Source organism: Mytilus californianus, unplaced genomic scaffold (assembly GCF_021869535.1).
Source record: "Mytilus californianus isolate M0D057914Y unplaced genomic scaffold, xbMytCali1.0.p SCAF_2, whole genome shotgun sequence".
Lineage (NCBI taxonomy): Eukaryota > Metazoa > Mollusca > Bivalvia > Mytilida > Mytilidae > Mytilus > Mytilus californianus.
This window is the reverse complement of record NW_026262668.1, coordinates 81,974,375-81,986,676: the sequence shown is the minus strand read 5'-3', so window position 1 is coordinate 81,986,676 and position 12,302 is coordinate 81,974,375. Positions and strand designations below refer to the sequence as shown.

General features: G+C 32.7%; 1 protein-coding gene across 5 annotated transcripts in view; it reads right to left on the bottom strand.

Moving 5' to 3' along the window:
- Nucleotides 1–12,302, bottom strand: part of LOC127728293 (ankyrin repeat domain-containing protein 12-like) — a 66,062-nt gene that overhangs the window by 30,432 nt on the left and 23,328 nt on the right. For all 5 annotated transcript variants that reach the window (XM_052235630.1, XM_052235629.1, XM_052235626.1 and 2 more), the window contains exons 7-11: nt 9,543–9,602; nt 6,387–6,452; nt 4,550–4,645; nt 1,983–2,306; nt 951–1,055 (exon numbers count right to left, since the gene is read on the bottom strand). In XM_052235630.1, coding sequence (XP_052091590.1) covers nt 951–1,055; nt 1,983–2,306; nt 4,550–4,645; nt 6,387–6,452; nt 9,543–9,602 — 651 coding nt within the window. The remainder of the gene's footprint in view (nt 1–950; nt 1,056–1,982; nt 2,307–4,549; nt 4,646–6,386; nt 6,453–9,542; nt 9,603–12,302) is intronic.

Genomic DNA, 12,302 nt, shown 5'->3' with positions numbered 1-12,302 from the left:
AAGTACTTCAAGGCACCTCAAGGAAAAAAGGGTGTGTCACATTAGTATGATCAAACCATATTATGAAAAAGAAGTTGAATGTCAAATTAAACCAGCTGTTTTTTTTTTAATTTGGCTTTGTCTTTTGATTCCTTTAGGTTTTTATCAATTCTTCATCAACGTTTGAATTAGATTTTATATTCTCAAATATTTTGGCCCTGAGCTTCACTTGAGAGACATTTAATGTCGAAATTTGCATCTGGTGCAGAAAAAATGGCACCATTTACGTCAATATTGTCGCTGGGTCGATACCTCTGCTGACGGACTGCTTGTTCCTGGTGATATCACCACCGCATTATCGTTGGTTGTCGTTGGTTCATGTCTGTCATATTTGTTTTTCGTAAATTATTATTTAATAAATTCGTCCGTTAGTTTTCTCATTTGAATTGTCGTGGCTTTTTATAGCCAACTATACGGTCTGGGTTTTTCTCATTGTTGAAGTACGTACGGTGACCTATAATTAATTATATCCACTTATTTATAGCTTTCTCACATTTCGGAATCTTTGTCAAAGTTACCTTCTCATCAAAATATGAAATTTCCATTGACTGATCAATGTGAAAATGCATTTTTGTAATATAAAGCTATTTTGATATTTGCATCTGACTGTAATAAACAGTTTGAACTTCTCATTGATTCAGTACTCTTACTGAGTTACTGAATGATGAGGTTAGTATTAACATTCGGTAAGTCATTTTCTTGGACTTTGATAAGCATCAGAAAAATTACTCAACAGTTGAGAAAGAATGATTGGCATTGTTATTGTCTATTGCTATTGTTATATTTCATTTGAGTGCAATATAATTTCCTGTAGTTATTAGTAATTTATAACTGAGTCGAAACAATTTATTTTAGAACAATAATCGTATATACACACCCAAAAGATACAAAGATTTTATTTTTGGACTTACATTCGACTTGTATTTCGTCGTTCGTATAGGATGAAAGTGAGATCTCAGTGGGTAGGATAATTGCCTCTGACTCATTATTATCGTCCGTATATTCATTTTCATATGCTGAAAGGAAAGAAAAGATTCTATAAAACTTGCTAAGCAACGAAAACCATTTGAAGTTTCAATGTTTTTGCACTAGATTAATATGAATTTACCATATGAATTTCGTGAAATTGTCTTAAAAATCATGTTAACGATGAAAAACTGAAACGACCACACATAATAATTTTGTTGAATTATTTCAACTATAACGGTATGTCTACAGAGCTTTAAAACATTTTACTTACCCTGAAATTTTATTTCGTCGTTTTCTGCTATTTCATCCTTCTTAGAAGATGAATGTAGGTCCTAAGAATTTAGATTGAATGCACCTGACTGATCGTTAATGCCGCCTGTATTTTCTTTTCTATGAGCTCAAATTATAAAATTATGCAAAAAATGCTAGCCAAAAAAAAAGCTATCTGTGTGGCATTTATATATATATATTTTTTTTGTACTCATTTCGGTGTTTTGTGTTTACGGTGTATTTATTCAGAAAAGCTCATTTGAAAAGAATGAATATCAGGTTGATGCATACGAGATAAATTACTGTCCAACCAACTTCTAGGAATAAATCAATCAAAGAATAGAATTTACTTACTCTTTTGGCTTTTATTAAGACCATTTATTGACACCAAGATTTCAAATTGTTTTTAAATTGTTAGGTGGCTGTCGTATTGACTTATACCTCTCATCTTCCTTTACCCATGTCTACATTGGTGTTCTTCAATAAGGCAGCTAAATACTCACAACATAGAACAGATATGTTATGGTTTATCATTGACATAAGGAATGGAGTCATTCATAGACTTTCTACATTGAAATATCCCACCTCACAAATCGTCCTTTTCCGATAAGCGATGTGTGAAAAGCAAAGATAAATGTATTTGATATTAGACTTAAAAAGAAAGTGAAATGTATACAGACATCCAGAAAAAATAGATTGCTTACTTCCAGAATGTATGTCACTGTCATTTTCCCCGTTTTGAAATACTAGCTTTGACATTTCAGACTTCGTGGTTGTTTCTGTTGAGTCATTGATGACACTTTTGTTGTCTTCAATTTCATTTAATCCGGTCGTGCTACCTTTTGCCGACATGAATGATCCATCAGAACTTGTGTCAACGTCTTTGGGTACAGATGTATCATTTTGATTTGTTTGCCAAATTAGGGCAGTTGTACGGTCATCAGTTTGAAGCAATTTAATCTCTTCCATTGATGAACAGTTATCAGGAACACTGGTTATGCTGTCACTTCTATGTCTTAATAATGTAGCTAATGAAATAAAACAAAAATCATATATCTAAATTTTGATACATAAAAAGGATAACAGGAATTACCAAAAAATATTGGACAGTACAACAGACCATAGCAACCACCAACATCAGGACTCCTTAAAAAAATTAGACTAACAAGCAGACAAACAAAAAAGAACAACACATGGTTCAGATAGCTGCTCTTTATACAGGCACACAATGTGATGCGGTTAAATCAATGTGTCGTGCGCATAAACTTCTCTCTTTGTCGATATCTATAACATATCGGTGTGCGTTAAACGTTAAAAATATAGTAAAAAGTAAAATAACAAATATACCGAACTCCAAGGAAAATTCAAATCGGAAAGTCTCTTATAAAATGGCAAAGACAAAAGCTCAAACACGTCAAACGATGGAAAACAACTGTAAACAAGAGTACACACGCTGAAATGTCTTGCCTGCTTTAAGCAGTATGACTGAACTTTATTTTGAGAGTCTTTGAGAGTTTGAATGGCCCTTTGGTATCTTCTGCCTCTTTTTAAAGTATCAGAGAAACAAACCTCATAGAAAATATTTAACATAAACCAATGAACCATTACAATGACGTCAAGGTCATATGACTCCTACCGAACGGACATGTTTACCGAACTTTCCTTCCATACGCCAAACATAGTTTATCTATCCCCTACAATATCGTAGAAACGGATCTAGTCAATGATCCTTGAAATGAGATCATGGTCAAAAGAACCCTGTCTTACCAACATGTATGCCTTGCAATGAATTAATATACTAAATATAACTATTTTAATACTCATAATAGCTGACAAAATCATTTGTCAAAACAAATTAATTTAAAGTTTTTAAGCAGTGGCTGTACTACGAAAATGAGGTTAGGACAACAGATATATGTCAAACATAAACTTCAGAACATAAGGCAGTGTATACAAGATACGCAGTTTCCAGGTCTTCAATCTTCTGAACTTTACAGCTTCTGGCAAAGACTTGACGCTCCTACCGCTGCCGCTGCCCCCGTAGCCGGATAAGCATCCATTTGTCTCGCATTCTGCGACGTTCGACACATGCAAGACAAAAAAACCTGCACAGTACAGCTACTAACTGGAAGACTGCAAAAATGAGCAACAATAACAGAGGTGACGCATTATCTGTAAAACAGGATAAACGTTGACAACTTGGAATTGAAAAATGTGAACTTGAAAGTATGAAATTTTAAAAAGAGAATGTCCCTTCCAGTCTTTCGTACAAAAAATTAATTTAACTATCCATTTATGAACTTTCCATTCTATGCAGGAACATTCCATTAACACTTGTTTATGAAGTTTAATATATATGTGCCATTTGATACGATATTCAATTGTTTGTCATTTCAGTTAGTCCTTTATAGAAGGTGTTTATAAGAAGATAGCTAAGAAAATGTTTTTATCTATATATTGAGTTGAAGGTGTCTATTCGAAACCACTTAAATTCCATTTGTCGTAACAACGATCTCGTCATCGTTTCCACGTTTATGGTTGGTCATGACCATCAAATGCATATTATGATGTAGATGTAGGTGATGTCGAGCCGATAAAGCAACATCCATATCGATTCAATCACATAAAAACATCATATCTTCAAAATGAAATTGCTTACATGCTTAAAAATAATTATCTGTTTGAGTATAGTGATAGTGACTGAAGGTTACCTAGTGTTTAAATTCCAAAACTTGATAAGTCGTACAGATTTATGACAGATTTTAGGAAACTTAAAACTAAAATCAGATTCTTATCACATCCCTATGATTGATGATTACATAGATAAAATAGGGACGGCAAGTACGTATAAACTTTGAAAGGTTTTTAGCAAATTCAGTAAAAATATGAAATTTACATGGACTGATCAATGTGAAAATGCATTTTAGTAAAATAAAGCTATTTTGATGTTTTCATCTGTTCTATTTGCATCTGACTGTAATAAACAGTTTGAACTTGCCAGTGTTTTAGTACTCTTACTTAGTTACTGAATGATGAGGTTAGTATAAACATGCGGTATTTCATTTTCTGGACGTTAATAAGCATCAGAGAAATTACTTAACAGTTGAGAAAGAATGATTGGCATTGTTATTGTCTTTGCAATATTTCATTTGAGTGCAACATATTTTCCTGTAGTTATTAGTAATTTATAACTGAGTCGTAACAATTTATTTTGGAACAATAATCGTATATGCACACCTAAAAGCTACAATGTTTGTAATATTGAACTTACATTCGAATTGTATTTGGTCGTTCTTATGTGATGAAAGTGAGATCTCAGTGGGTAGGATGATTGCCTCTGACTCATTATTATCGTCTTTTTCATATACTAAAAGGAAAAGATTCTGTGAAACTTGCTAAGCAACGAAAACTATATGAATTCTTAAAGTTTTTGTACTAAATTGATATTAATTTACCATTTGCCATTGTCTTAAAAATCATGTTAACGATGAAAAACTGAAACAACCACAATTATTAATTTTGTTGAATTATTTCAACGGTAGCCGCATGTGTACACTTAAAAGCTACGGAGTTTTAAAATATTTTACTTACTCTAAAATTGTTTTTCGTCGTTTTCAGCATTTTTTTCCTTCTCAGAGGGTGAATGCAGGGTCTTAGAATTTTGATTAAATACACCAGACTGATCATTATTGCCTGTATTTCCTTTTTTTAAAGCTCAAATTATAAAATTATATAAACATGTGAAGCAGAGAAAACTGTTTGTGTGGCGTTTGTATATTTAAATTTGCTAATTTCTGTGACTTTTCTAAGGATGAAACGTGTTATGGCTTCGGTTTAAAAAAAATGAATATTAGGTTTATGCACACGAGACTTGCGAACATAAAGCACTGTATACTAGATATGCAGTTTCCAGGTCTTCAACCTTCTAAAATGTATAGCTTCGTGCAACGACTTGACGCCGCTGTCGCTGTCCCCGCTACGGATAAGCATCCCTATGTCTCGCATTCTGCGACGTTCGACACATGCAAGTCAATGACAAAAAAAACCTGCACAGTACAGCTACTGACTGGATGACCACAAATATGTGCAAGAATTAAGACAAATGACGAATTATCTATAAAACAGGGTAAACGTTGTCAACTTGAGCTGAAAATGGTCAACTTGGAAGTATAAAATTTTAAAAATAGAATGTTTCTTCCAGTCTTTCGTACAAAAATTTAATTTAGCTATCCATTAATGAACTTTTCATTCTATGCGGGAACATTCTATTAGCACCTGCTTATGAAGTTTAATATATATGTGCCATTTGATACGATATTCAATTGTGTGTTTTTTTCTCAGCTGGTCCTTTACAGAAGGTGGTTTATGGTTGATCATGACCATCACGTAATGCAACTAATTACCAAATGTGTATAGGTAACTTATCTACAGTTTAATGTGTAGTTGTCTATGGATTGTTGTCTGTCTTTTTTTCTTTTGACTATGGTGTTGTCTGTCCCTTTTATACTAATGATTTTTATTTTACTTGGTACTAGTTTTTTTTTCTTTTTTGAAATTTAAAAAGAATCTGATGAAATAAGTATTCATCAAAATTCCTTTTCTTATTCTCTTTTTCTCTTTTTAAGATTTGGGGGTCTCGGTGGCCGAGTGGTCTAAGTAGTCGAACTACTGTATCACTAGCCTGTCAACACTGAGGTTGTGAGTTTGAATCCCGCACGTGCCGGGTGCGCTCGACTGCAATCGTGATTGACTAGGATTGTCAGTTTTCCTACCCAAAGTCGATGGTTCTCTCCGGGCACTCCAGCTTCCTCCGCCAATAAAGACTGACCGCCACGAAAAAGCACAATAGTGTTGAAAGTGGCGTTAAACACCAATCAATCAATCATTTTTTTTTAAGATTTAAGATTTGTTTTACTTAATATGCTACATGTATGTTTGCAATGATATCAATTTGAGAATATAAACGAATCTGAGAAACTATGAATTCTATGCAAAAAACTTGAGATAATAGAACTTTTTTGGAATATTTCATTATAAGCCGTTAGCGAACAAATTTTAATCAGAGGTGTATTTGTTTTCGTGGATGTGTTCTTAAAACTGTGCCATACCTAAACGCTTAATTCTTTCTACAATTTTGTCTGATTTCGTTGTTTTCCAGCACCAAATTAGTAGAACTGAAATGTAAGTAGCTAAGATGATTTCTTTCAGATTTTTGTAAACGACTCGTGTTATTGGAATGGTAAACTAGAAAAATGAAAATGGTTCATAAAAGCAGAGACAAAATAAGTAGACATAAAATGTAAGAAGCTAGGATTATACCTTTCTCATTTTTTAAACAGAATAAACTAGAGTCTCTAAAGAGCATGTGTCGCTCACATGAATCATTGTGTATCTTTAACAACGGCAACTCTCTATCATTATAGACTAGGATATAATTCATGACTAAAATCTCTTTTTTTACCTTGTGTTGCTGATAAAAAAAAATCTGTTTATATTTTCTCTCTTTCTGCTAAAGATTTTTTCAAAATTCAAAAATGGGGAAAACTTGTGATTTAAGAGCTAAGTGACAGTCACAATAATATGTTCATTAACAGCCATTACATGTATCTTCATAACTTTCAGACGTTCAAGTTTTAATGTTTCCAGTACTTAAACATCAATGTGCCAGCAAAAAAATAATAAGTATCATAGTTACTCGATAAAAGTCAAAACAATCTCAAACATAGTATCAAAATGGCAAAACATAGAAAAAACCTAATGATTGTCATTCCTTGTTATACGATCAAGAGAGTGTTTTTAAGCTTTGCATTATACAATATATGCATAAATAAACATGAACTGGAAATGGCTGCCATTCAAGTGGTAGTGTGCATGTAACGTCATGACTTTGAAACACAATTGGAAATTGTACATGTATCTTGATATACGCGAGGCATGTTTCATCATCTAAGATATATTCCTCAAGCAATATTATGAAATTATTATTGGTTATGCCATTTGTCATTTGCTACATGATATTCTTTTAAAATCATACGACGGGCTTTGCATCAATAATAAAATATGCTTGACCTGGTTTTACACCTGGTTTCAATTCATTTTGATCTCGTGAAACTTCAACAATTAATAATTATAACAATAACTATTTTAACAAAACTCCGTATAAAGAACGATACATAGCTGGATCATCAAGATGCTCGACTAAACATCTTTCTAAAGTGTTGACTACTATTCTTTCTACAGTAAAAGATGGCCTTCAAAAATATTGTGATGAGATATATTCCACCAGTGATGTCAATCAGATATGGATTCTCAAAAACTCTAAAGACCTACTGCTAAATCTCAGATCACAATCTCTGCAATTTTGCAGCAACATTAAGACCTTTGATTTTTCTACGCTTTACTCTACTATTCCCCATGCTCAATTGAAAGATCGACTTCACCATCTCATTAAACAGAGTTTTTTCTATAAAAATGGGAATCGTAGATATAAATTTCTTGTTTTGGGTTATAATAATTCTTATTTTGTGAAGAACCACACTATTCTATCAGAAAATACAGTGAAGATGATATTATCAAAATGCTGGACTTTTTAATCGACAATATATTTGTTGAGTTTGGAGGATTGATATTTCAACAGACAGTCGGTATTCCAATGGGTACTAATTGTGTACACCTTATGGCCGACTTGTTTTTGTACTCGTATGAAGCAGAATTCATTCAGACCCTTCTAAAAGACAAAAAGAAAAGCACCTTGCAAAATTCTTTAATTTTACTTTCAAATATATTGATGATGTCCTAACACTGAATAACCCATATTTCAGTCAGTACTTGCATCTCATATATCCCAGTGAACTTGAAATTAAGGATACTATTGATACAAGAAGAACTGCTTAATACCTTGATCTTTTCCTCAATATTGACACAGATGGACGACTTCACACTAAAATCTATGACAAACGGGATGATTTCAACTTCCCAATTATCAATTACCCATTTCTCAGCAGTAACATACCCTCTGCTCCGTCGTATGGTGTTTACATATCTCAATTGATACGTTATGGTCGTGCATGTTCACACTATACTGACTTCATAAACAGGAGTGTGCTCCTAACGCAGAAACTGCTCCAACAGAGTTATGAGGAGGAAAGATTAAAAATGACACTCCGTAAATTTTATGGACACCATCACGAATTGGTTGTCTATACGATGTGTCTGTGTCTAAACTAACTAATGACATTTTTACCACGTCTTAGATTGTGGTTTAACATCTATGTCGTCTGTCTGCTAAGTACCGAATGTGACGTATTCCCGAATATGACTTTTATACCGAGCGTTAATTTGCATTGCTATACGACGTGTCTCTGTATTTTGTACATCCAACATTCATGTTTTTATTTTTGATGTTTCTGTTGTGGTTTCGGTTAAATAATGTGTTATGTCTTATCGTTTGTTGTCCAAATGATTATAAAATTGCCCTTCAATACCATCATTGTCATATTCCCGAATATGACTGTTATAACGAGTGTGAATTTGCATTGCTATACGACGTGTCTCGGTATTTTGTACATCCAACATTCATGTATTTATTTTTGATGTTTCTGTTATGGTTTCGGTTGGATAATCTGTTATGTCTTATCGTTTGTAGTCCAAATAATTATAAAATTGCCTTTCCATAACATCATTGTCATGAAAATTGTTTGGACGAGTATTGTGAAAATAATTGTATAAAGTTCGAGATTGCATGTTAGTTACGTAAGCGCGTCACTGTTTGTGATTTCCTGTGGTGTCTGTTGTTGATGGAATATGTTCGTTGTTGTTCTGCGGTTTGCATGTTGTGTCAACTGTTATATTATGTGTTTGTGCTATATATCTGTCGCGTAGTGTTGTCATTTTAGCGATATTTTTTTAACATTGTTATAAAGCGGGAGGTTTGGCTAGCCATGAAACCAGGTTCAACCCACCATTTTTTCTTAAAATGTCCTGTACCAAGTCAGGAATTTGGCAGTTGTTATCAAATAGTTCGTTTCTATGTATGTTGGCGTTTGTTTTTGTTACACTTCAGTGTTCCTGCTGTTCCTTTGTTTTAGTTTGTAACCCGGATTTGTTTCCTCTCAATCGATTTATGACTTTTGAACACCGGTATACTACTGTTGCCTTTATTTAAGCCTGACTTTGGTATACTAGTACTCCATTTATAACAATGCCGTACATATATATCGTATACATGTAAATATGTATTATTTAAAGAAAAATATGATACTTACCTACCATTATGACCACTATAATCGGTACAATTACTTGTGCTGCTATTATATATGGTCTTCCTACAGGGAAAACATTCAAGCAATTTGGTCAATATTTATTCATAAATAAGTGAATGAAACGATTTCTTCTGGTAGCTTTCTTAGCAGTCTCATTACTATGAATTCCTATGAGACTGCTTGTATTCTACACTTCATTCGATGATCACTCTTAACATATTAAAGAATTTAAAATATCATGTATTTCTAGTTATTACTGAAAATATAAAATACTAAAAAGTCGAAATTAAAACAGCAGTAGGTACACAGAAAAGATTCATTCCTTGTGTTTTCTTTTTCTTTCAGTTGTAGTCCCACTGACGAGACTAAATTGCAGACTTTTGCCTGTCATTAGATACAGGAAGGAACTGCTATTCCCTGTACTGGTTCATCCCAAGTTTTCAGCTGAATAGTGTGATCATGGAAGTATTGTATTGACAACATAATACTTCCATGGTTATATCAATACTGTTTTAAGAACTATTTATCTATTGGTTAAGCATTGTTTTTTTTTTTACAATGGTATTATATGTGTTTAACCAATGATTTTTGTTATTCCTTTTTTCAATCTTACTATAAAAATATGATAGAAAAACGTACCATTTATCTAAAAACAAGCTTTAAACCTTTAAAACTATTATATTTTAGCTTTTGTTTGTTCGTTTTTTGTCTTATTTGTTTTGTTTTGGTTTGTTTGTTTCGTTGAGGTTTTTGTTGTTGACTGGTGAACTAATTATTATTATTATTGATGTTTTGAGAGGCGGCTTTCCATATAATTTGGTGAACTAAATATAACATATCTCTTTTTATTCATCTTAATGTGCAAAATGAGGCTACAACAATGAAAAACAACCACACGAACACAAAAAACCTAAAAAGAACATGAAGTAGCACACATATGAGAAGTTGTCGCATATGTTAAGGATTCATTACTGCTTATATAGTTTTAATAACTAATCAATAAAAGGGAATATAAATTATGAAAATTTTGAACATTATTTATTATGTTGCAAACAATAATGTGATAAACTATCATTAGAATGAGGTTTAGGTGATTTGTTATAGAAACTGATGTTCAAACTCACTCGATAAATTACATAATTATTTTCTAAAATCCTTTGATTTAATAGCTTTCATTAATAAGGAGCTTTGTATTTGTAAGTGTGCACTAAACAATCAGCACAAAGAACGTTACTTTGCATTCGTCTATGTAACACATATACAGCAACTGACACCAAGAGGGAAAAAACTAAACATTAATTCTTAAAATATGTATTATGCAGTTTTGAATTTATCTTATAAAAGTTAGGAATCTAGTTCTCATGTCTAAAGAATTCAATGTGGAAAAATATGACTGTTGATAAGCCGATTAACAGTTCTCTGGAATAGTAGTGTTCAAATAAAAATAAAAATAATATATAATAAAATATAGTAATTTATAAAAAATTATGATTGCTAATATCTTTCTCTAAATAAAATTAGTTCTCTGCACTTGCTCCTCATTTTCGTTCGGTTGTTTATATGTCGCGCGACATATACACAGCCGAACTGAAATGAGGAGCAAGAGCGGATGACTAATTTTAATTAAATTGCTAATATCTGATACAAACTGCGGAGTCAAATCATGTAAAAAAAATCTGGTAATATATGAAAGGGTAACAGGAATCACCAAACAATATCAACAGAATACAACAGACCACATCGAGCAACAACACTCAAATTTAAAAAAAAACAAAAACAAACAATATTGAAAAAAAAACAACTGTTACACATAGCGTGCAGGTACAATATGTGGTGCGATTGAACTAGTTTGACGTGTTAAAGAACTTCACCGCTGGTATATTGATCATAGATGTTCTTTCATTAACAATCCAACTTTTCTGATTGGGTCCCATTAATATATTATCTTGAACATGATTAAAGAAATCACATATACAGCTTCCTCCGCATCATTTCTAGACATTTACCTTTAAATTTGATAACGGCGGTCATCTCAGTATCAGAATATATGACAAACGAGACGATTTTAATTTTGCGATTATAAATTTTCCTCACCTTTGCAGCAATATACCAACTGCACCCGCGTATGGAGTATTCATTTCTCAATTCATTTAATAGTCAAGAGCTTGCAGCTGCTACTCAGACTTTGTAAAACGTCATTGATGTCTGAGCAAAAAATTAATGAGCCAGGGTTTTCTAAAATAACGTCTCTTCCTTTTTTTCAAAAAAGTTCTTTAGAAAGTACCAAAACCCAATAGATACATTCACAAACTTGAGTTATATATTCTAGGTGCTGAAGTTGTGTGCGTATCTTTTAATTTTACTTTAGTTTCCTCGTTATTTGTCTTGTGCTATTATGTCTTTTTTGTTGTTGTATGACTTTTGACGTCACCGTACGGTCTTCAACAATGAGCAAAACCCATACCACATAGTCAGCTATAAAAGGCCTCGAAATGACAAATGTAAAACAATTCAAACTAACGGCCTGATTTATGAACAAAATAATGAACGAAAAAATAAATTTGATATACAGCAACAAACGACAACCACTGAATTACAGGCTCCTGACTTGGGACAGGCACATACAGAATGTGGCGGGGTTATACTAGTTTGAAGGCGCCAACCCTGCCCTAACCTGGGACAGTGGTGTAGTAGTACAACTATAAAAATCAGTTAAAAATGGCTTAACTCATCAGATTGATACAAAGGAGAAAATCATCTAAC